Source organism: Mesoplodon densirostris, chromosome 5 (genome assembly GCF_025265405.1).
Source record: "Mesoplodon densirostris isolate mMesDen1 chromosome 5, mMesDen1 primary haplotype, whole genome shotgun sequence".
Classification (NCBI taxonomy): domain Eukaryota; kingdom Metazoa; phylum Chordata; class Mammalia; order Artiodactyla; family Ziphiidae; genus Mesoplodon; species Mesoplodon densirostris.
Window position 1 is genome coordinate 25,812,385 of NC_082665.1, and position 25,063 is coordinate 25,837,447.

Below are 25,063 nucleotides of genomic sequence, written 5' to 3' on the forward strand. Positions count from 1 at the left end.
CTGATGCAATCCAAGGTTTAAGAACCACTACCCTAAATAAAAATGGTCTCCAACCCTTATACTCAGATGTTCAGTCAAAGAAGTTAATGATTTTTGTTTTTCTTTATAAATATAGCATCTCCATAGAAACATAAATTTTAGGTTAATACTTTATGGTCTGGACATTCACTCATATTTTTGAAGTACTTACACATCTCTGAGATAATGGAATGAAATAACTTCATTGAACAAATCAGAAAATGAAGGCGAGGAGAAGTAACAGAGTAGAACTGAAATGGTGTATGTAGTTAGATGATGGGAAATGATAGACCCAGACAGAACACTCAGCTGTTTGGCCTCAGGCCTGCTGGTGGATTCTTTGAATAACAGCCACTGAGCCAATATGTGCTGGGTAATTTAAAATCCTTGTTCAAGTAATCAACGTCTGGATTCTACTGTCTTTTTAAAAATATGAAATTATTTTTGAAAATATGAAGCAAACAAAATGACTCCTTTTTAAAATACCCAAACATTTGAGGTTTATTTTTACTAACTTCTAAGTCACGTATCACTTTGAGTCAGTATTTATTCTTACCTTGAATTGACACTGTTCCGTAAATATTTCTGAACCATATTATGAACTAAGGGCTTAGGATGCAGAAGTACAATCACAATCCCCGCCTTCAAACAGCTTGAACGCATTTGTTACATCTAGAAAAGGAGTAACCCATGGTTGCCAATGAGATTTATGCTCCTCTCCCTCAGGAGAGAAAGGGTGATTTTCTAGACCACATTTTTTTCCCTTAAATATAAGTCCCAAAGGTGATAAAGAATCCGGCAAAATGTCTCTCAGGATACTTTTTTACATAAGCTTAGCTGAAATATTCTATTGTACCAGTGATTTACCAAAGTACACAAGGCTTTAAGTTCCTTCATAAATATAAAAAAGAAAAGATTAATTTAAAATGCTTTCACAATTAATGTGGGAAAATATTTGTCAATTCTCTATCATTAAATAACGGTACTATACATTTGCATTATATTCATTTGCATTACACAGGAATAATCCTGTGGAAATAAAATCCATGTAATTAACTCAACTAGGAATTGCTATAATTAACATTTATGAAAATTAAAAGCATTTCATCAAGATAGATGAAAATGTGTGCCTCTCACTAGAAATTATATCATAAATGTGCCTATTTCAGTTGAAATATTTTTTTCAAATCTGACTGTGCTTGTCTAATGCCAAAAAATTAATGCTGCCCAAGAGAACTAAAATCAACTTTATGTGTGAGTTATTAGTTATCCTAAAGCACATAATGTGGAATATTGTCTTACCACAAAGCCCCCATAATACTTAGGACATATCTCCTTTAATAAAAGGATTAGCTTTTAACATGTATTTTGGTTGGGATGCTCTCAGAGTTGTGCCTTAGAAAATTTCTTGGTACCCATTAAAATGCCATACTTAAAGCAAGGAAATGCTTTCTATAAGAGTGACTCATAAAAAATTGCATATAAATTTTGTTTTAGTTGCCAGAGTTTCTCTGTGTACTTACTGAGCAGAGAAAGTTTCTAATTCTTGACCTAGAGTGATGGTGAGAATATTTACAGATGACTTGCAACGGCAATTAAACCATATTTTTGATCTTCAGTTTTGAACTTATTTGCTTAAATATATATATATATATATATATATATATATATATATAAATTGATCACACATCTACAATTTTCTTTTGCAATTTACTCTTTAGGGGGATTCAGGAGGACCACTCACGTGCCAAGAAAACAACAGATGGTTCCTGGTTGGTGTGACGTCATTTGGATACCAGTGTGCACTGCCTAATCGCCCAGGGGTATACTCCCGGGTCCCGAGGTTCACAGAATGGATACAAAGTTTTCTACATTAGAGTGTTTCCTAAAGCAAAGATGAAAATCAGGCAGTTTTCCCATTCCACTTTAAGAAGCATGGAAATTGAGAGTTTTGAAAAAATCATTTCTAAAAGCCTTGATTCTTTACCTAAGCCACCGAAATGCTGGGGGAGAAAACAAAAACTAATCTTTACAATACAAAGTAACTTTAAAATAATAAAGTTTGATTTTATTGTGAACAGTTATTCTTTCACAGATATTATTTCCTTTGTTCTTAATCATTATTTTTATCATATTCTCTTATTTAAAGGAATGTTATTTTAAAGCATATACTATTACACTTAAAGTTTAAGCAAAATTAGGAGAAGCAAAATAAACTCTTTGCACAAAGTATGTTATTGTTTAAAATAGACTGCTGTAAATTATCTAATTCCAGCTTAGATCACTATTATAAGAATCTCAATCATTCTCCTGCTTTTCTATCCAAATGCATTTCCAATCCAACTTGAGCACATGCTTAATATTTTCCCCACTTATCAAAAATATTTATTGTAAGTTCATGTCATAGACCTGAACTAAATCGATTGCACAATTCTCTCAAATAAGATAATTAAACAGCAAAATAGCACAAGTCCATATATCGCCCTTGTATCAAAATTAAAGCTAAATTAACTAATATTGTCATACTTTCAATGGATCATTTTTTCCCTGGATTATTCATACGGTCTGTTTATTTCAAGCTAGTGTTTTTTAGGTTTCCAAAAATTATCAGACATATCAAAGAAATAAAACTATTACAAATGTGGTTTTTCTCTGACAGATGAGTTACAGTGGATATTTCTAACATGTGAAAAACTTATTTAGACACAGCTGAATTGCCCACTGGAAGGGTAAAAATGTGGAATAAATGAATTTGCTCCACTGCTTTAATCTCTTGGATCATTTCCAGAGTAAGTGCAAACTTCAATTTAGCTTACCACACAAAATCTACTGATTTATTCAGGAAGACAAAATTCATACAAATTAATACAAATGTAAACACACACACACACACACACACACATTCTTGCATGGGTCTATATGGTCCAAAGTAATAGAAGAGAGAGTAAGGTTTCAAGCAGTTGAAAGAAGGGATCAATCAGTTGATATTGGCCTTATGGAAGAAATGAGACTTGGGCTACACCTGAGAGGAATAGTTGCTACTGATGTACTGAAGAAGCAGTGGGGACCACCATGTAGGTGGGAGTGTTCCTGAAATTTCAGGGAGAAGGGACAGTAAATAATCATGAGTTGTCCTAGCAAAAGACTCTCTCTCTGGGCAATGGTCAGAGAAAGGGAAAACAATACCATATAAAGAAGGTGACATGTATACACTGCTATATATAAAACAGATAACCAACAAGGACCTACTGTATAGCACAGGGAACTCTACTCAATACTCTGTAATGATCTATATGGGAAAAGAATCTAAAAGGGTGGATATATGTATATGTATAACTGATTGACTTTGCTGTACACCTGAAACTAATGCAACATTGTACATCAACTATACTCCAGTAAAAATTTTAAAAAGAAAAAAAGAAAAGGTGTATCCAGATGATTGAGGATTACAAATTCCTGGTAAACAATCACAGGATTTATTTTTAGGACAAAAATTGGGAGTCCCTGAACACACTACTCTTTTTTAAAACCTTTCCAATGACCTGATCCTAATAGGAAGGATGGAACAGCAAGGGTAGGGTCTGCTGTTTGATTTTATTTCCTGAATATTCTTCTGCAATTCACCTGCATTTCACAACACTTATTAGAAGTATGTTCTGAAAATACAAATACAACACCTAGTCCTTTTTATTTTTCAAAGGTCAGCTTAAGGAACCCTTAGGACAGTCTCTCTACCATCTTCCAATAAGACAGAAGTTCATTATCCCAACTCTAGGAACATATGCATTTAGTAATTGACACCGGAAGAGTAATCCAGCTCTGGATCAAGATAAAAGGCAAAACCAAGTCCCTTCCCCATTGCTTTGCCTCTCCTGCCCTGCAGCTGTTGCAGTTGTGGGTGGCACAGACGATGGGGAAAGCCTAGTCTCCCTCCACCAAGTCCCGACTAATGGAAGAAATGCATGGTGGGAGCTTGGAGGGAAGAGGTAGATCCCAGCAGCTGGTCTCCTATTCTGCCCAGAAAGATGGGTCGCCAAGAAAAGAAAAAGAAGTGCTAAATGTGGGCAGATCTAAGCTTAGAACGCAGCTGCCTATTTCCTCAGTCTCTGAGCAGCTGAAAAAGGACCAATGCCCCCTAATTTCTATTTTGCCTCTTAATTTTGCCAACCAACTGGAGTTGTGAATTGCTTTAGTGAAAGCTCTTCATTATCTAACTGAAAAGATGAGCTTTAAAACAGTCTACAACCATAACTTCCATTCTTACCACACTTTAACAGTCATTTGTTCCCCTAGATTAATGCAAACATATCTGTACTTTGTTCACTTAAGATATTGAGACAACACCAATGATCATTCTTCAGAAACAAGGATTTTTTATTTGGTTAAAAGGAGCACAGAGACATTTGAAGACCAGATAGTTACAACTCTCTCTTGAGAAGAAGGAGCCACAAGCATTGAAGAAACTAGAAGATACGACGGAGGCACCCCAGTTTACTCTCTCAGCCAAACATGGACAGTGAACACGTGATCATTGATGCCCTCCAACCCATTTTTATACTAATTCAGTTTCTTTCCTTGTGGAAATGTCAGTGTGCTGTGCTTAACTGCACACTAGTGGTGACCACTCAACTAGTCCCAACTGTAAAACTGCCTTATATGCTGACAGAGGCTAAACGGAGCTAGGAAAAACCTTAGGCAAACTCTGTAGGTATCGGCCTCCAGGGTCAATCCCAGAACCCAAACAACCATCTTTGCTTTGTTGGCAAGGTAGGGGCCAAATCGATTCCAGAACCCTCAGAGAGCCACTTGTGGTTACACAGGCAACACGTGAAGACATATGATTTATATCGTGTATGCCACTTTTGTTGCTCTAGATTGAGTATATTATTGTTTATACAGCTATTAACAAAGTTATTACAAAATCTGTTGAATTTTAAATGCAAAATAATTGTAAGGCACATGTCTTGCACAGCTGAAATTAGACAATTCTTGCCTCCAAGTAAAATATTTGACTAGATTTATACCACGGTTAATGAAATAACTTCTTATTTCTGAAGAGATTTCCTAAACATACTCTGACCCAAAGCAGAGAAACTAAAAGAAGATGAGCCATTTCTAGAAAAGAAACTTTTTCTATGGTAATATATTTATGTGTGTGTGAATTCAGTTGACAACAGTGATACATTTCTTTAATCAAAACAGCATTATTGAAAAATGAAACACTGTAAAAATAAATATAAGAACAGTCCATTTTTATCTAACACTTATGTAAAGGAAAAATATTTTGCACACTGTAAATTTCAATGTAATTTACACTACATTAACTAGATTACAACTTATGAAAGGTGAAAGAGACAAAAATAACTGCTTCCAATGCACATACTTCTCTGATGTGTTCATAGCAATTTAATCTGCATGGTCCATCCCATTTACTTGAAGTTTTGGTGCATCTTTAGCAAAATAAGCATGTCCCACTCCATTATTAGCACAGCGTTATTTTATAAATGAAATAATAAACATATAAAAATTATTTTAATATTTGCCTCAAGGGGGAGCTTACAGTTCATCTTGTACATCCTTTGAGATTTCAAGCCATTCCAAGCTAATGTTCTGATGCCATTCCTTATACAGATCCCGAATTTCAAAACTCTATTTTCTTTTCTGGAGCCAAGTCAATGAATTATTATACTTCCATGCCACTTTCTTTCCTGGTGCTTTTTGAGATCCACAGTGTGGACTGGTGTGGGCTAGTTTTTGTTCTTCCTTTACTGAAAAACAGAAGAAGTAATAAGTTCAATGTCTGAGACTTCTTATCAAACTAGACATGTCTTGGTCCAACTGGAGATATGTCAGACCCTTATTATGAAAGCACCTTTCTTCTCTCACCAGCATACTTTTTCATTCCTACAAAAAAATCTAGATTATTCCAGTATGTGAAGATGGTAATCAGTCTGTCTATCACACGTTGCAGAATTCCTTCAAAGAAAGAAATGAAGTCTTCCTAAACAAGCCTGAGTCATACAATTTTATAATATTACTTAACCGACTTCAATTTAACTGTGAATTTTTTACTAATAAATTACTATATCTAAATGATATGTTTTAGAGATTTGCACCCAATTAAGTAAGATCAATACAACTCTATATATGAAGTCATCTAACATGAATGGAAAATATGCCAAGCAAAGTCTATGAAAAACATGAAAGTTTCCTAAATGGTTAAAACAAAAGGGTGGTTAAGTTATTAATGTGGCTTTTGTGTAGCATTAGTATTTCTTTTATTTAAGAGTTATTATGAGTTAAGGAAACAAGACTTCTTATTTTGAACATGACATGGAATGATAGAAGCCATCATGTGTACCAGATTGGAATTTAAACTTTCTGCAAGGCATTCAGATGACAATGGAGTTGAGTCTTTGATGAAGTTTCTCCTTGCTTTCCTGGAAGAAAGGAAAAGGGGAGGATCTAAGAGAGAATGAATTAAGCGCTAACAGCTTAATCTCAGAGGTAGTCTATGTTGATTTATTTTCTCACTCTGAGAATTTCAAACAAGTGAAAACTCCACAGGTCTTCAAAGTATAAAAACCTGGAAGACTTGAGAGTGAGCAGAATCTCCACAACAACACGCTATTTGGAAGAAGGAAAACGAACTTGAGAGAAAACTCCAAAAACTGGCTCTCTAGTAACATTAATTTTAGAAATGAGAACGTCTACATAATTATTTTCAAATCCTTTTTTTCACACTGATTTGTTATTTACAGCTCTTCTGTAACAGGTTGGCTGGGTTATGGGGGATTTATATCAAATCCTTGCTCTACTTCATTGTTTTTCATAATCATAAATTTTCTTTCCATCTATAGCCTTAGGAATTAAGGGTAGAAATTAGATATTTACTATTGTCTTTATTCTGCATAAAATATTGAAAAATAATTTTAAGTGTGTTATATATATATGTATGTGTGTGTGTGTGTGTGTGTGTGTGTATACATATATATATGAAAGTCAAGATGACAAAATATGTCACAATAGGTAGTATTAATTTTCCAGGGTTTATTTATCATTATTCAAAATGTCTTCTTTAAACAGCCAGTAAATCACAGGTTGGATTCTTTAAAAAATTTATGTGAACAATTTAGAGTTTATATCTATTTAATTTTTTTTCTGGGGCTTTTTTACTTAGCAATTCATTAGGGTTCATTTCAGGAAAAGAAGATGAAGTTAAGTCAAAAGGAAAATGACTTATTTGCAGGTCCTTCACTGAAGAAAGCATTCTCTTAATCAGTTGTTATTTAAAACACTTTGACAAAGATGTCTAATTTATTCTAGCAAGCACGCACTAATTAAAATCCACATCTTTTCCTTTTTCCTCTGATACGTATTTATATTTCATACATTAATGTTTTAGTTTAATTGCCAAAGTGACACATATGAAAAAATTTCACCTGTAACTCAAGGGTATGTGTAAACAGATATAAAAGAATACTCTCAGGAATCTTGCTGTTAAGACATATCACTTTATTTCAAGATGCCTACTAAAAAGTAACCCATTTTTACCATTATACTATAGTTCCTATACTTAAAAGATCCTTTGGAAATAAAACAGAAGGCTGTGACTTGAAATTTTGAAAAGGTACTACAAAGTTCACTTACAAAACTCAAGTCTTTCATACAACTTGAGGTCAGGATTGAAAGCTTTATCATTAATGCTTATATTTAATAAAAAGAGACAGTGTACTATAGTTGCATATGTTGTGAGCTTATAAGCATTCACATTTCAGGTCCATCACACACATTAGCTATGAGACCCAAGGCAAACTGTGTGACTCATCTAAGCCACCATCTTCTCAACTGAAAAATAGAAACAGAAGGATACCTATTTCATATGGCTTGTGACGATTAAATGAGATAATTCATAATCCTATAATCAAGGTATATTTTATTAGATTATGTATACTGGGTATGTACTGACAGACATGAAAACCAGAACTTTCTTAAGGCAACTTAAAAATATAATCTTATGCTAATTTTTTTTTTTTTTCAGTACGCGGACCTCTCACTGCTGTGGCCTCTCCCTTTGCAGAGCACAGGCTCCGGACGTGCAGGCTCAGCGGCCATGGCTCACGGGCCCAGCCGCTCCGCGGCCTGTGGGATCCTCCAGGACCGGGGCACGAACCCGTGTCCCCTGCATCAGCAGGCCTTCTCCCAACCACTGTGCCACCAGGGATGCCCTATGCTAAATTTTTAAAGAGTCCTGAAAACCTGTTTAAAGCTTTTCAAGTTGTCTCTGCATATATGAGTTATTTACCTTTTCTGCAGCATCTGGAAACAGCAGGTTCCGAAAGCAACCAGTATCAGTAAGAGCAATGGGATCGTTGGTATAACAACATAGATTAGATTGGGAATTATTCCTACAAAAATAAAACAGTCTTAACGTAAAGAGATAGTTGAGGCAGGATTCTGACATTAAAGTTGTATAAAAACTTTCCAAAAAGTTAAGGCAAAGTATAATTATTATCAATAAGAGTCCAAGTAACGTTCTTCCCAGAACACTGAATAATCTAATGAAATAATATATTCATGTTTTATTAGAAATTAAAAACAAAATATACTGCATGGTTGCCATGCTCCACTTAAATGTCCATATTTCCAAAACTATTATTAAATCTTCAATTAAGATAGGGACTGGTTTTCACAACATATTAATAATCTTAGTTATCTCGCTTCATTAATCCTTCTCAGTTATTACTTTGAGAAACAAGTACTGATTATTAAAGGATAATCATGTTTAAAATAATTGTTGATTTATTGGATATGTAATTATACTAACTAATAAGCCCAGTGCCATGATGATATGCATGACTCTCTGAGATTAAACGAAAATATGTAAATATTAAATGATGATAGAGTCATAACCTAGAGACATAAGACTACAGAGGCATAAACACTTGATCTTCATTAAATTCTAAAATGAATCATCTTTTAATCCTGTTCTATCACATTTGATAATGTTAGGTATTCTTGGTAAAATAAAAAAGTGCCACACTGATGTCCCATACAGCTTTAAATGACTTTATTAAACAATTGTTCAATGTCATAGGAGGGTAAATATTCCTAATGTAATTATTTACTGATCTATTTAATTAGATTTACATGTTCTGAATGGTTTTAAAATCAGACACCTGAAAGTGAAAAGCGCTAAAGTTTAATATCATGTCCATACAAGAAAAGCAAATTGGAAAACTATGCATTGAGCTAGCAAATTGAAAGCCATCATCATAATTAATCTAAATAATTCTGGTCAAAGTGGACAGGACTTAGATCAAACTCTCCATTTAACTGCACATCATTTCCTTTGTTAAGAGAAGAAAAATTAACTGAGTTCCAGTGATGGGGTATTTTGGGGATAATCTGCTGTTTTCATCCACTCTTGAGCCTGTTAAGGTGACTGCAAGCATTTTAAGTATTCAAGACACATTTCCTTTCCTTTTCAAAAGACCATCATGATCCTTTACATATAAGAGTAAAGAAAAAAGAAAGTATTTCCTACTCTCATGGATTTTGCATCACCTGTGGAAAGATTTTGAGACTTTGGGTCTTTGGCTCAATCTTTACAAAGTAACTAGTATAAATAAATATTCCTGTCCAATTGGCATAGGGCCATGCTAAAACAAGCCCCTAAAGGATCCTATGAGCAGTTTTTGACTAACATGAGATTTGCACTGGGATTGCATTTTGTGTCTTTTGCAGACAGTGGTGTGCTGGAGACACGGAGCTGAAAGCTCATTAGATGCCTACTACCCAACCTGCTCTTCAGTGATGTCACTTGGTAGCTTGAAACTGACCAGGGTGGGAGTATCCACACCACAGAAAACTCAAAGTCTACAAATAAGGCTTTTTTAAGTCCAACCTACCCCAGCCAATCCCTAAACATTTAACAGTACCCAACTGTTTACAGGCCACTGAATGCACCCATTTACATCATAACACCTACATACTGGGGAAGATCCTTGTGGATCCACTTTTTGCTGTAGGATATACTTAGTTTAGTACTAGATACATCCACTTAAGTGAAAATAGAAAGAAAACAAAATAGTTTTTTCTATTCAAAAACTAGCTTAGCATCATTTGTTCTAACCTAGTCCTAAAGTAAATTTCCATAGGTCTATATTTAGTGCACTATTTCACAAAGCAACAAGAAAAGTTGGGACCAGTGCGAAGCAAAGTGTAAAAGTATATTTTCTTCTCTTGATAGGTGAGTTAGAGACATGTGAACTAATTACCTGCCTCAGTAACAACCACGTTTTGATGAGTGTCTCCAGGTTGATTTGTAAAATAAGTCTTTTCTACCGGAGCTGTTGGATTAATCTCTGTAAATAATAAGTACAGTTGTCATACATAATGATAAACAAGACAAATACAAATGCAGATGAAAATAAAAGTTTATTATAAAACAAAATAAACATTGATTTCTGAAAAACTTCCAGCTAATTCTATTCTGAATTTAAATTTATATGAAATGATCTAACTATAAATTCAACATTTAATTATCTCTGAATAAAGATCTGGTGAGTCTTTGCAACTTGGATCTACTGGGTGAACCCCTGTAACCCCAAACTTCATTTAGCAATCCAGAGCATCTATGCTGATGATAACCTACTACAGGTAATAATGACAAAGTAGGTACAGTAGGTACAAAAGTAGGAAAAGATAGTCAAGAATTGGTGAGCATAACATGAGACACTAACTGCAATTCAAAGACCAGCAGGATTATTTCTATACTATTATTGGTGTATAATTTAGATTTCTCCTCGCAATAATAAGCAGCAGATAACTGCATATGGACTGCACCTGGAATTGATGATTCAAGTAAAAATGTCCTAAAGCACATTTCTGTCCCCTACAAAAAATGTCACCTTAGATTTGCTTTCCAATAGTGTCTGCTTCTTTAAAAAATAATCATAAATTAAGGCTTGCAAGCTGTTTCTTTCCCTGGTTTTATGAGGCAAGATTTCTTCAATTGTCACACACTTGAAAACTGTTGAAATTTCTTACAATGATCTGGTACAGCTCTCTTGCCTAATTTTTTTTCCCCTAGGGCACTATTCATTACATTAATAGTTCAGAGAAAATAAATTGAATTACTAAGAAAATAACCTGTAAATTTGTTTTCATTTGTTCCAAAAATATAATTCTCTGTTTATTTTTGTCAATTAATGGAAAAGAAAAAAACACATGCGGCATCTTACATTAGTTTTAGAATATTAAACCATTTTAATGTCATGTTTACTCTAATTTGGCCACATAGTCTCTATTCATTAGAAGCTTAATCATACACCATCCTATAATAATATTTATTATTCTTATACACGTATATTACACTGATACTTTGCCCAACACAGTCCTATCCTACACAGAATTTAGGCACTCTATGCCCCTAGGTGCTCAACTGGTATTTGCTGAACAAATAATACAGATATGCAATTTATCAACATAGAACTGGTTATCTTTAAAATATTTTAACAAACTTTAATGCAACTGCTGATTAAGTAACAAAATTTTAGAAACATAATCTCCTACATACTATTTTTAATGTCTAAGAGCAAGAGTACTTAATGTAATTTTAATAAATATAAAAATCAGATTCAGAAGTATCCCCTTAAAATGTCTTTGGATAACATTGATAGACCCAAAGAATAGATATTCAACTCACAGAACAGTAACCAAAAAAATAGGTGGAGAAGAGAGTGAGAAAACTCAGAAGTGGATTATTCAGTTTCTGTATAGCTATGTTAATTTTTTTCCACTTTGGATATCAGTAGCCATGCTATTAGACGGCATGCAGGAACAGAAGCAGGAGACTAAGTTCCTTTTGGTACTTAGTTCCTTTGGTATTTTTGGTATAGTTGGAGAAAAAAGTTCAAAATAATCAGTGTTATAATCTGTAAATTGTAATTAGTCTCACTACTTGATCCTCCAATCCCTTCACCACTAAGAAGTTAACTACTTACCATCAAGAAAGCACTGACTATATAAGCAAGGAATTTAATCAAACCAACATCCTTCATAAATAAGACACTAAGCTCAAAGAAAGAAGGTTAACTACATAGAAAATACATAAAAATGAAAAGATTTAAAGTAAAACAAAGTAGAAAAATTCTGTACATTAATAATTCTAAGTACTTTTACACTGTAGAAGTGTACATGTGCTTCAAAAACAAAAAAATACATGAAAGAATCTTGTTTAAAAACTATAGGTATTTGAAGATTTAGGTAGAATATAGAAGATATATGAAAAACTGATTTTATGTCTAAAATGCTCTTCCATGAGTAATATAAACCTAGACTACCTAATACAAAACAAGAGGATTCTGGGGAATAGTGACCTGAATAATGTGGTAAATATGATATAAAATAAAATAAAATACAAAGGGTCACCTAAAAGCTCAAAGAATGAAGATAATATTGTATTAAGAAAATGCTGTAATGTACTGTTTCATTTAATAGTTTCAAGCACACAGTGTCACAAATTTAAAATATCAAAGAATTTCAACTTCATATTTTTCTAGGAAAAATATTAAGACAAAGAACCTAAGTGTGTAACAGATATAGATTTGCAAAGGCTTCTAGGAGGGCAATGATGCATTTAGGAGCCTAGAGTTTTAAAGACTAAACTCACCAGGGATAAAGAAAGTAGGCTAATATACTCAAGAACAGGATAAATATAAGAGAAGCATAAATCTAATCCAAATAATCCCTTGCACTTTACAGTCTTATGAGAAAAAGAAGACTCATGTAATTTCAACAGAATAATGGAAATAGCAGTACTTGATTGTAATTGCCTTCCACGAACACATGTTATGAGGTCAAGCAGCCAGCCCTTGGAAGAGTTCAAATGAAACTTCCAAACACTGAGAAGAGGAAAACAGAAAAAAAAAAAAATCCTCATAGCCTAAATATCTAATTTGACTTTCTTTGAGGATTAAAACGATGAGTTTACATCGTTCTGATTAGTCTCTCTTTTGGTCAGATATCAATTCAGTTGAGTTGTTCTAGTCAAAGTAACTCAAATTTACTATTTCAGCAGGAAACCGCACTAGTGTAGCTCAGGTCAATGCGATCTTCCCACGTTCTCCATACGGCAAGAAGTTGGAGACGTCAAACAAAAGCGAACTGCCGAGGCATATTCCAAAGAATGAGGATCACGCGGAGAACGCGGCACATGCCCCTACTTTTCTGCGCCGTGGTTCTCTCACTTTCTTTCACTGAGGAGCACAAACCAAGTATCACGTCATGAAATGATAAGCTAATGTCCCAGGAGAATGCTGCTTGCTTCCCTTAAATTCACCAGAAAATCTAAAGAACTACTGATCAGATGTGTAAACCTACAGGTGCTTTGGTGTCTTACACCTATTTCACACACACTATACTAAATTTCGAAATATTTTTAAATAGATATTTATTCTTCATAAAATCTGTTTACAAAAACACAGTTTGGCCTTAATATTAGAAATAATTATTTTCTCTTAAAAAAACCCTCTGGATGTTTTCTAGTTGCTCCCTTCTATTGAACTCATAGGGCAGTTTTCTTTATAGCCTAGTGTGCTTCAATACTTTGTCATCAAACTGCAAAGTAATTCTGTGTTTCACAGCAGAAAAACAAAATGAGCCAAAGGTAGTGAAGGTTAAAGATAAAACTTAATATAAGCAAATATGCACAAAATCTGCTCCTACGGACATACAATGCTTCCTACCTGGTTCATACTTGCAGATGTAATTGTGCTTCATGTTGCACCTGTCGTCATTCCACTGGTAAAGGTAGGGACCCCCAAGGCCAGGATTGGCTGTTGGCTGATGATACATCACAACACACTTTTCACTTCCACAGGAAGGTTCATCAGTATACCAGTTTCTGCCAAGTACAGAGCAGCAGGAACACTTCTCAGTGACTTCACCTGTTCTATTCTGACATCCTCTACAGATAACAGAAATCTCCCTTTGTCCTCTGCCCTCTGAGTAGCCCCCTTTGCGTCCTCAGGATCCCTACTCACCGGTACTGGGAACTGCTTCCATCGGACCACTGGTAGAGATCTGGGCAGGCACCAGATGTTTGCCCCTCTCCATTTCTCCAAAGCCCTATCCAGAAATCACCATCAGAAATCCCGGTTCCTGGCTTTGTCAGGTTTTGCAACATGCTCTCTATTAACTTCTGTTCTGCTTCATTCTCAAGGCTGAGAAGGACTCCCCCTTCACTCTCACAAGCCAGGCGTGCCTCCTGAAAGCTCACTCGGCTGGATAGTTCATGGAAGTAGGCCATCTTGTAGCAGGGATGTTTGAAATCAGCAAAACATACCTTTTGGCCTGAACAAAAAAGATGCCCATGTATTGATTATCTGAACTATATTCATAATGCTACTTACTACAAATTAAAATGAAAGGACCAATCAAAACAGAAACAATCTGCCAAGAATGCTTCTCCCATTGAACCATTGCACGAAGTTTATTTTCTAGATTCTTATTTCAATTTACAAAAGCAAATTGATTCCCTAATAAACTTGTAACATAAACTTTTAAACACAGTATATCATGGAAAGTTTTGTAAAGGGAAGTCATAATTCTCCTGGCTTAGATTTTGTAAACTGACACCATAGCGAGTGAAAGTAGCTAAAAAAAAATGTCAGGTATACACAGTAAAGGAAGCTAAAAGGTCAAAATTATGAAATAAGAATCATAATTCATAAAGGAATTATTAAAAACAAGTAAAAAAAGCAAATTTACATAAGGTATCATGAAGTGAATACATTTAAATAATTGAAATTTAAATAAAGTGACAAATTTAAGGTGTAAATATTTGTTTTTATTGTACATATCAGAGAGTAAATACATTAAAATTGAAAGTTAATAGAAGTCAGAATGAAGGTAACGCTAATAATAAACAATTTATTGGGGACTTCCCTGGTGGCACAGTGGTTAAGAATCTGCCTGCCAATGCTGGGACACGGGTTCGAGCCCTGGTCCAGGAAGATCCCACGTGCCGTGGAGCAACTAAGCCCATGTGCCACAACTACTGAGGCAACATGCCACAACTACTGAAGCCCATGTGCCTAGAGCCCGTGCTCCATAACAATAGAAGCCACCACAATGAGAAGCCCGTGCACTGCAATGAAAAGCCCTCGATTTCAGCAACTAGAAAAAGCCCATGCACAGCAATGAAGACCCAACACAGCCAAAAATAAATAAATTTTAAAAATTATTAATATAATATTGTATTAGAAGTGACAGGTTAACCTCCTAGAGTACTTATAGAATACTCAGAATTTGGAGGTGAAATTGAAAATGTAATTTTTATTTTCACTGGTATTTTAAAGGTTTTTATAAGTTACAGCACTCAGTTTAACCATCTATCCTGATATTTATTAATGATTTTAGAAGTCACTATATAGAGAATATAAACTTGTGTCAAGATATTAAACGGAACCACAAGTGAAGCTTAAAATACTTCTTGAGACCTCTTAATGAAATATCACCTTTTATTATCAAACTTCATTGCTGTGACATCATTATACTTCTGCTCAAACTACATCAGTAAAGACTTAAATACATAGGCAATGAAAGTTTGACTTAAAAGAGCTCTTAAAATTGAATTTCACATACCTCTAGGAATTGAGCACAATGAATATTCCTAATTACTTAGTGACATACAAATATGAATGATCATATTGGGTCATAATACAGCCATATATATAACAGGGATATTACAGTGTACAGGATTTAGCAGTGGAATTCCTATTGGTCTACTGCTTACACCTGCCTCTTTTTACCACCAAATACGTATGCCAAGATTACAGACGCAATCTCCAGAACAGTCACGCTGTTTTGTTTTGTTTTTCATTAGCTTCCTTGGTTCACCTCTGATCTCTGCTGTCAACTTTAGAAACTGCCATGGATCCCTCTCTGTCACTATTCCTTAACCCCAGCCTGCTGTCCACAGCTTCCACTACCCTTTTAGTCCCTCTGATTTCAGCTAGAGGTTTGACCTTGGAAAATAGACTATCTAGTATTTTATGTAAAATTAAGGCAAATTACTTCATGCTAAGAAATCAAGGCATAGGTTCACTGCTTACAATTCTTGTTGGGATTGAAGGCTTTTTTCACTATGTATTTAATTTTGTAGCCGATCAAGAAAATTTGACAGTAGTGGAGGGCTGGGGGGGGGTGTATTATATTTAAACATTGGCAAAACAAAGTAAAGCATTCAAGCTTTGTACTCTTAATTACAGTACATCACACTGAGCCAGTGTCGGTATCACAACCATTCTCCCCCAGAATCAGCAATTAATGACCGGTGATGACACTTAGAGGCAGGAGGGAGCAAAATCAGTGGAAAGCCATTAACCTCACAACAGTGTTTGAGTAATAGGCATTCAATAAGTTGACACTGCTGAGAACAGCCAACTAATAACATAGCAGTTCCAGCAATACAAGCAAGACAGCCAGTTGTCCTCTTTGTCTCATTAACTGTGGTCTGGACCCAGGAGCAACACACTGAATAATAAGAACAAATTAAGAGACTGTCCCAACTAATTGTTAATGAAAAATAACAGGCTCGTATGAATGACCATGGGGAAACTGGAATTAAAGTGACATCAAGAGGACAAATCAGTCTGAAACAAATAATCCTCGAGAGATGACCATGGAAGTCCAAATGGTTGATCCTAATACAATTATTATTTTTTTTTAATTTCTCCTAATTATTAGGGTTTGTGATGTCTTCATTGTTTAAAACGGTTGTTCCTGGAAATACTCTAGCAATGCCATTAAGCCTAGTGATTTTTATGCCTGTATTTTTAAAGCAAGTTCTGTTTCCATTTTTATCTTCTACATCTTTTTCATATTTCTAAGTCTCAAAATATATCTGGATTACATTCCCTTGAGTTTTCAGTTTGTTCAGTTTTTTACTCCAAGAACTCTTAGACTTCAATTTGATTCCAGCACTTGTGAAATATTAAGTTGTCCAATGAGATTGTTTTGCAAGATAACAGAAAGAAGCCAAATTAAGAAGAAGAAACAGATTAGCCAGAAGTTTTAATGAGTAAAAATTATTTATGTAACAAAGCCAGCACAAGTTCGGAAAATGCCTAGGTATGACATATATGCTAAAAGTGTCTTCTCATTATCTTTGAAGTACTGAAAAACAAATGCAGCAGAGATTTATTATTTATGGTGAGAATACAAGAATGATGATGAAAATTACTTTATTTATAAAATTAAAACAGCTCTTCTAATTAAATACATAAGCGAGCTTTAAGTGGCTTGTAGAAATTCCTAATACCACTATTAGGTACTAGGAATGTCAATCTGTAGATAAATGTTAGTCTGTAGAGAAATAATAATAACAATAATAATTAAAGAAAAATCTATACACAGGGATTATATTTTAAATAATTAAGAACTGATACTGCACAAGCCCCGGATCATAGCCAGCCTTGGCACTCTCTATGCTGGGCATCCTCTCTTTGGCTGTGGATGATGGAGCGGTCCAGAGGTCTTAGATGAGGGCATGCAGACTGTGGTGGCTGCATAGCAGGGGGAATCTCAGAGGATCAGGACAGTGGCCAATTACCAACTACAGACAGATATTAACTCCAAAGTGCATTAATTGAATATCAGCTGTGTCCACAAATTTTAAACTGAAAAGTCACTAGCAGTTCAGATCTAGCAAAGCGGTTTTAAGGAAATTATAGCTACACTGTAGTTTTTATAGTATCTATATATAAAATCAGTTAAAGCTGACACTGGGAATTTCTTCATATTCAATTCTCTTTTACTACTGATTTCCACCTTATGGTGCAAATTTGGTCCAAGTTGCAGCAAAATCAGCAGAAGCAGCAGCTACTGAACTGCTCACCACCATTTCAGCTGATCACACTTGGCTGGAATAGCAGTGGAACTCCCAACAGCTGGGAAACAAATGTTGTCCTAATTCCCAGAAAAGTCCCATTAATATGGATCTTCTCGAAGCAACTTTCCCACTTCAGTAAAGGCTAATCTTCTTAGGGAACCCTTATAATTAGCTCCTTTCTCATTCTGTGAGATCACATGGAGAATTTCCTTTTCTCTTACTTTTAAGTATTATATTCAGATAAAATCCTCCATCGACTTTTTTTTTTTCTTTTTTTTTTTTTGAGGTACGTGGGCCTCTCACTGTTGTGGCCTCTCACATTGCGGAGCACAGGCTCCAGACACGCAGGCTCAGCGGCCATGGCTCACGGACCCAGCCACTCCACGCCATGTGGGATCCTCCCGGACCAGGGCACGAACCCGTGTCCCCTACATCGGCAGGCAGACTGTCAACCACTGCGCCACCAGGGAAGACCCTATCGACTATTTTGACCAGTAGAAAGCTAGTCTTCCATCTACTACATCTAATCTTCCATCTACTATCCTACCACCCATAAAATATTCAGATAAATATTCAGATAACCATATAGTAGTTTTAATCACACTAAGGCTACCGTGATACTAACAATAATTTACTAAATGTTACCTAACACCTGTAGTGGGAAACCTCCCTTGATTGTTGGCTTATGTGCAAGAAAGACCTTTCACCCAGGATTCTACACCTCCTGGTTTCATACATACACACACACATGCACACTCACACACAACTACATACATACACATGCACTTTAATTTAGAGATAATTTTCAGTATCGCCTACTAAAATAAACATTCCTATCATTATCACAGCTAAGATTCTGCTACTATTTCCACGCATAGATCATTCTGTCCTTTTTCTCAGTCATGAAAATTCCTTTAGAGCTAAATATTGGCAGAGTTTTCAACGCTTTTAGCAACAATGTAAAAGCAGGGCCAAACTCATAAAGTCATGGCAGTTTACTTTTTTCTTCCTGAATAGAAAGGATCTGTGACTTGGTTTTGTTTTGCTTATAGTTATCAATTTTCTGGAAGTTGAGTCTTCATTTAGTTATGAAAGTAAGAACATTTTTCTTATACCTCACACCATAATCATATATTGTCAACATTAAATAAGCATTGAATTTATATCATATTTTTCAGTAAAAACACGGAAGATTTATTATGAATTCCTGTTGTTCAGTTATGATCTACCTTTAGTTGCCAAGAAAAAAACAAGTTGTACAAAAGAGGACTTACATGATAAATCTTCCCCAAAACAGACTGACCAGACTTTGGACATTTTACTAGAATACCACAGAATAATTTGTTTTTCATAATTCTTTCTTACTCTACTCAAAATCAAAGGAATCAATATGCTGCATCTACAACATACAATGTGACATGACCTCCAATAGTAAAACTTTCAAACTAAAAAAGGGAATGCTCTCAATCATAAGTATTCTGCTTTCAGTGTTCAATATTACACCTACTTTTTAAGACTTTTTCATTATAAAAATGTTTTGTTATAATAAATTTTATTTTTGCAGGAGATTTTATAAAGCAATTAATTGCATAGCACACTATTAAGATTGTGCTGGAATCCGTTTTCCTATATTGATAAACAACCAAAACTGTAGTCTTGGTCATTGTTTGCATGATGGTGGCATCTGCAAGCCCTACATCTCCACCTGGGAAATATCACAAACTTTCTGAGAAGGGGATGAAATTTATTTTTTTAATCCAGTATTTGAAATCAAGATCTAGATAATAAATTGTAAACCAAGTAGATAAATTGTAAACTGCGTGAGTGAAGAATTCAAGCATTCAATCACTAAGAGCTGGCTTGGAATCCCAGAAATGTACTGGAACTGTGGGGACGTTGGGGACATTATTTAAACTTTCCTGACTTCAGTTTTCTCACCTAAAAAGTGAGAGTGGTTAGGAGTTTTAAAGAAATAATGACAATAATAATAGCCTGACAGAGGACTTCCCTGGTTGTCCAGTGGTTAAGACTCCAGGCTTCCACTGCAGGGGGCACGGGTTCAATCCCTGGTCAGGGAACTAAGTCCCACATGCCATACGGCATGGCCAAAAAAAAAGAAGAAAAAAAAAAAAAAAAGCCTGACATTTATCAATAGTTTAGTGTGCAGGGCCTCACTGCTAGCACAATCCACACCTTTGGTTAAATTAGGAAAGATGATCTCTCCTGGTGATACAGGCTGCTCAGCTTGAAAAAGTTACGCTCTCCTCCACGTTGCCTCAGCTGCAGGCACGGGGACTGCCGCGTTGAGCGCCCTCTCACAACTTCCTGGCCGGCAGCTGTGTCCATGAAACAAGCTGAACTACTGTGTCTGAACCACTTTAACCCTGCAACAACTCTGTGATGAAGATGCTTTCATCCCATTTTAAAAATGAGGCAAGGGAGGCAAAGAAAAGTTAAATAATTTGCCTAACTCACATGACTCATAAATGGTAAAGGGTTTAGAACCAAGCAGACTGGCTCCACAGTGCATACATGTCCCCAGATTTCTATGCTGCCTCCATGGAGGTCTCAGATATATTTTTCTAAGGTGAAGAATTTCATGAATAAAGGGATTGATTAATATATACATTATTACTATGACCTATGTTACCATGTTCAGCATTGGTCTGTTATTGATACTGGATCGCTAACATATACTAGGGGTTGTACATTGAGGGTTTGTTTCTAAGCAGAATGTAGAGTTTCTTTTACTGAACATTTAGACACAGGATCCATATTGGAACATCTATCTCAGATTTTCAGACCCTTTATGTCCTTAGTGATTTTTTTTTTTTTTTTTTTTTTTTTTTTTTTGCGGTACAGGGCCCTCTCACTGTTGTGGCCTCTCCCGTTGTGGAGCACAGGCTCTGGACGCGCAGGCTCAGCAGTCATGGCTCACGGGCTTAGCCGCTCTTTGGCATGTGGGATCTTCCCGGACCGGGGCACAAACCCGTGTCCCCTGCATCGGCAGGCGGACTCTCAACCACTGTGCCACCAGGGAAGCCCCCTTAATTTTTTTTTTTATCTAGCCCTTCTATTTTCCAAGTAAAACAAACAAGGTCCAAACTGAACTTTTTCCCAATCACAAGGAGTATAACTTTAGTCAAATTGTCAGGCTGTGTTACATTATCAGTAATATGTTAAAACAGTGAAAGAAACAATCTTGTGTACATCCGTCCACCTGTGTGCAAAGTACTTAACAGAAGAGAGAGGGTTGGAGAAAGTAAAACTGCTAGTGAGACCATCAGCTGAATTTCCACTTTGGACACATTTATACAACACTGTCCACTTTCTAATGTTAATGTAACAGATACTGACATCTTCCAGAAAAAGAATTACAAAAACAAAACCATAAAATGATGAAAAATAGCCGTTAAGGATTAATGGCTATGGTGAATGTGTAGTTTATTACATGACTGGTAATAAGATTAATTTGTTCCTTTCTTGCCCAAGAGATACTTAAAGTAATTGCATCTCTGAAAACTGCACTGTCATCACTTTATGCTTTTGATGATGTCATGGAAAATAGTACCATAGGCTGGAATATGCTCAGCAGTTTTTTCTTTTTAATTTTAAAAAGTTTTTGTGTCTCCCTTGCTATCATATTGATCTAGGTTACTGGTCACCACCCATGATTTTGCAATATTTGGTGGCATTTGCATGATCAAAACGGAAGTCTCTAAATCGCTCAGTCTTCTAAATAAAATGTTTGCCAATTTAAATAACTTCAAATTAATACATATTAAACTCTTCTGCAGAAATGTGGAGGCACCATGAAATACACTTAATGCTTTTTGCAGCATAAACAGGTTGATGGATCACTGCTGTGTGCACTAAAAAGAGAAAGTAAAAACAAACACACACACATTACTTCAAAACACGTCAAATGCTTAAGAATATGCATGTGCCCTTCAAACATATCCTCCCATCTCAGAGACCTGAATTTTGAACACTTCTTTTTCATATGTATCCCTATACCCAAAAGTAAAATCCTCTTACCTTTGTTCTAAAGAAGGTGTCATTACACACCAGTCACTTCACAGATTTAAATGCTGGCAGACCCCAGAGATATCCTCTACACATCTGTGTGTACAACAAATCAGTACAGGTCCAAGACCTTAAAAGTAGTTCCCAAGTTAGAATCACAAATTCACTAAAAATTCTTTGATCATTATCCTTATAGTTTATATTTTTATTGTATATCTATGAATCAAAATAAGCATAGCCAGTAATCTACACAAATACTTTTCTATTACTGCTAGCTGCTATTAAATCTTATGGGGTAGATTATGATGATGTTTGAAATGTTATTTCTCATTTAAATATTTTCACTTCATTTATAAATAATGCTCTCGACTTTAAAAAGTGTGGTGTATTTGAAAGTATCAGAAAGTATTTTATTGAATAAAGTACTAAAATGAGAATTGCTATAAAGCATTATTTTGTGAGTTCCTGTCTTTTTTTCTGCAGTAATTATTTTGATACACTGAGTAGAAATTATAAATGGTTGTGCTGATATTCCATAATTAGAAAATGTATTCCATATATCGTAAGTATGCTCCTAATAATGGCCCCAAAGATTTTGTTTCACTTGACAGACAGCTGAGTAGAATTTTGGTAAATCGCCCCTAATGGCATGAAAAAGTGTATGTACTTCTCAAAGCTTAACATCAACCAGGGAGATATTAGACCTACTTCTTCCAAAATGTCAGGCTTTAAACTCCTCTGTACTCATGCCATTATGGCTGAAATACATATTGTAAAAAATTAGTCTTCAAAGGATAAAATCACAAATCAAGTTCTAATGGTTAGATTTCAATGTGAGTTTGTAAGGCCAAAGACAATTAAATTATTCATAAGAAAAACATAACTGTTTTAATATCAAGTAAACATCATCATTTATGTTAAATCAAATAGATCATGTTCAGTTAATTAGAAATTTTCCAGATGGCACCTACAAGATGCCTATAAATACTTAATAGGAAAACAGAGGAAAAGGTTTGCAGCAAGTTATGCAATAATAGAACACAAAATAAACTTTTCATCAACAATTTTTTCAAGTTCTTTCTTTTTTTTTTAACTTTATGTATTCTTTTTCTCCCTTTGCAAAGTTTAAGACATACAATAAGAATATACCTAGTGGATACTATTTAAGTCAACGAAGTGTTTCTATGTGTTTAAGAAACACCTTATGCTCAAAGTCTGATCTCTGCTGTTAATTCATTTGCAAGAATAAATCTGACAGAGACAAGGGCAGTCAGATATGTAATTTACACATTCAGATGAGTTTTATGGTGAACTTATTTTTAAGCTAAAATGGGGGAATGGGATCTAATGCTATGGCTTTTGTAACCTCCTTGTTTGATACTGTAAAGTTTTCATTTTATAAATGAAGAATAATAACAGCCTGAAAAAAATGTAAGCAACACACACTTCCAAGTGACATTTCACAATGTATTTAATTCCAGTGTCTCCTGAGGGCCAGAAAGTTAGTGGAGAGTGATTGATGACCAGACATTGAAGGATTCTATTCAGAAGATGTAGAACATCACATTGCTGAGGGAAGATCAGCACCGATTAAGCTTAATATGCCAGTTTCTAAAGGTCTAGTTTCACTACTGATTAAGTTGCTGTTAGCTGTCATCTACCTCTACCTCTAGTGACACCTGTTACACAGATGCACAGAACGTGAAAAGGAACTCGGGCTTTTTACATTAAAAAACTTCCCACACTTAAAATACATGCCCACATACATTCAACAGATATTTATTGCAACACTTTAATTAGCATCACAAGAGATGTCAATAAGGATAGCCATGTTCAATTTTCCTGTAAGGTCTATTCATTCATCCTAGGCTTTTGAGAATCTTTATGTTTTTTAAGAGACCTTCCCCAAAAGTAAGGGAGAATGAATGCGACACGAATCGCTCAACAATAGGACAATGAAAGTGGAAGGAAAAGAAAAATCAAAGCCAGCTCCGGGAAGCTTGCCAATTCCGATCCATTTCCCTTGCACTGACTCGACCGACCTAAGTGGGCACCTACTGTGTGCACAAACCTGCATTAATGACCATGTTCACCTCAACCCAACTCGAGCAGATTTCATGTTCTGAGAAGTCCCCAACTTGGAATGAGGTGTGTAAGGGCGTCCTCACACAACGACCAGTCCCCTGGTCTTTGTCAGCCCTCGTGAGAACAAAGGCTGAATGCCCCCTGGGTCTGTGAGCCCCGCACAGCGAACAGGTCTGGTCTCCGGAATCATCTGAGTGAACCCTGTGCGGGCGAGGACTGAAGTCGAGCCAGGACGACAGGGGGTGGCATTTCTGCAGCGGTTCCTCTGTCTCTGGGCTCCCTCTGCCTACGCCGTACCCCACCCCTTCTACAGGTACCAGCCCTGCCCTGCGGCCAACTCTCTTACAAAGAAAGTCGACATTAGTCCTAGACAGCGCTGTACTGCTCAGGATGAAGCGGGGCTCGCTTCGCAGCTACTGAACCTGGCGCTTCCAAAATAGTTAAACTTTTCTGTGTGTTTAGGGAGGCTGGGGAGAAAGCAAAATACAATCAATTCCCCCCCGCCTCCTCCGGCCCCCTACCTACCCCGCACGGGTTTCCAACCCCTTGGAGAGCCTCCATCCCAGGACAGGCCGGCCCGCACCGCCCTCGCGCCCCGCCGCCCCCTCTCCCGGCTCGTGCGCTCGGCGAACGGCCCCGGACTCACCGCTGACCACCCGGCGGCAGAAGGCCCCGTGGCCGCAGAGCAGTGCGGCGCCCAGCAACAGCGAGACCACGCGGCTCATCGCGGCGCGGCGGCTGTGGCGGCTGCGGCGGCAGCAGGTGTGGCGTGGAGCGAAGGGGTCTCTGCCCGCCGCGCAGCCGGGGCTCTAACCCCGCTGCCTCCCTGCCTCCCCGCGGGCCCCTACTCCGGCCGCCCGAACCCGGCTGCCCGGCCCCCTGCACGCATCGCCTCTGGCCAGACCTGGCGCCGGGCGCGCTGGTGCCGCGCGCGACTGTGCCGGGCTAGAGCGCACGACCCTGCGGGTGCGCGTCTCGGGAGAAGCAACAGAAGTTAGGGGGTCCCGTGTCTATCCCAGAGGTGAGGCAGGAGCC

At 36.5% G+C, this 25,063-nt stretch overlaps 2 protein-coding genes across 3 annotated transcripts in view; one reads left to right on the forward strand and one right to left on the reverse strand.

Annotated features, from left to right (window-relative positions):
- Positions 1-1,895, forward strand: part of TMPRSS15 (transmembrane serine protease 15) — a 146,495-nt gene extending 144,600 nt beyond the window's left edge. The window contains exon 25 of the mRNA XM_060099785.1: positions 1,740-1,895. Coding sequence (XP_059955768.1) covers positions 1,740-1,895 — 156 coding nt within the window. The remainder of the gene's footprint in view (positions 1-1,739) is intronic.
- A 3,772-nt stretch (positions 1,896-5,667) lies between these two features.
- On the reverse strand, positions 5,668-24,753 carry CHODL (chondrolectin). 2 transcript variants are annotated; one of them, XM_060099845.1, is made up of 6 exons: positions 24,675-24,753; positions 14,067-14,376; positions 13,770-13,927; positions 10,299-10,385; positions 8,324-8,426; positions 5,702-5,786 (listed from the first exon to the last, which is right to left on the reverse strand). In XM_060099845.1, the coding sequence occupies exons 1-6, from the start codon at positions 24,751-24,753 to the stop codon at positions 5,702-5,704; spliced, it is 822 nt and encodes a 273-aa protein (XP_059955828.1). The 2 variants fall into 2 exon arrangements, with proteins under 2 accessions (XP_059955829.1, XP_059955828.1); XM_060099846.1 differs by lacking the exons at positions 8,324-8,426; positions 24,675-24,753 and having other exon boundaries at positions 5,668-5,786; positions 14,067-14,332.
- Between the last annotated feature and the right edge of the window lie 310 nt (positions 24,754-25,063).

Bases quoted from the DNA above. Each gene is read 5' to 3' on its own strand.
- CHODL (XM_060099845.1), bottom strand. From the start codon at position 24,753: ATGAGCCGCGTGGTCTCGCTGTTGCTGGGCGCCGCACTGCTCTGCGGC. The intron at 14,377-24,674 runs GTGAGTCCGGGG...TTTTTTGTTCAG, and splicing joins CTGCCGCCGGGTGGTCAGCG to GCCAAAAGGTATGTTTTGCT. The intron at 10,386-13,769 runs GTAGGAAGCATT...TATTATTTACAG, and splicing joins CATCTGCAAGTATGAACCAG to AGATTAATCCAACAGCTCCG.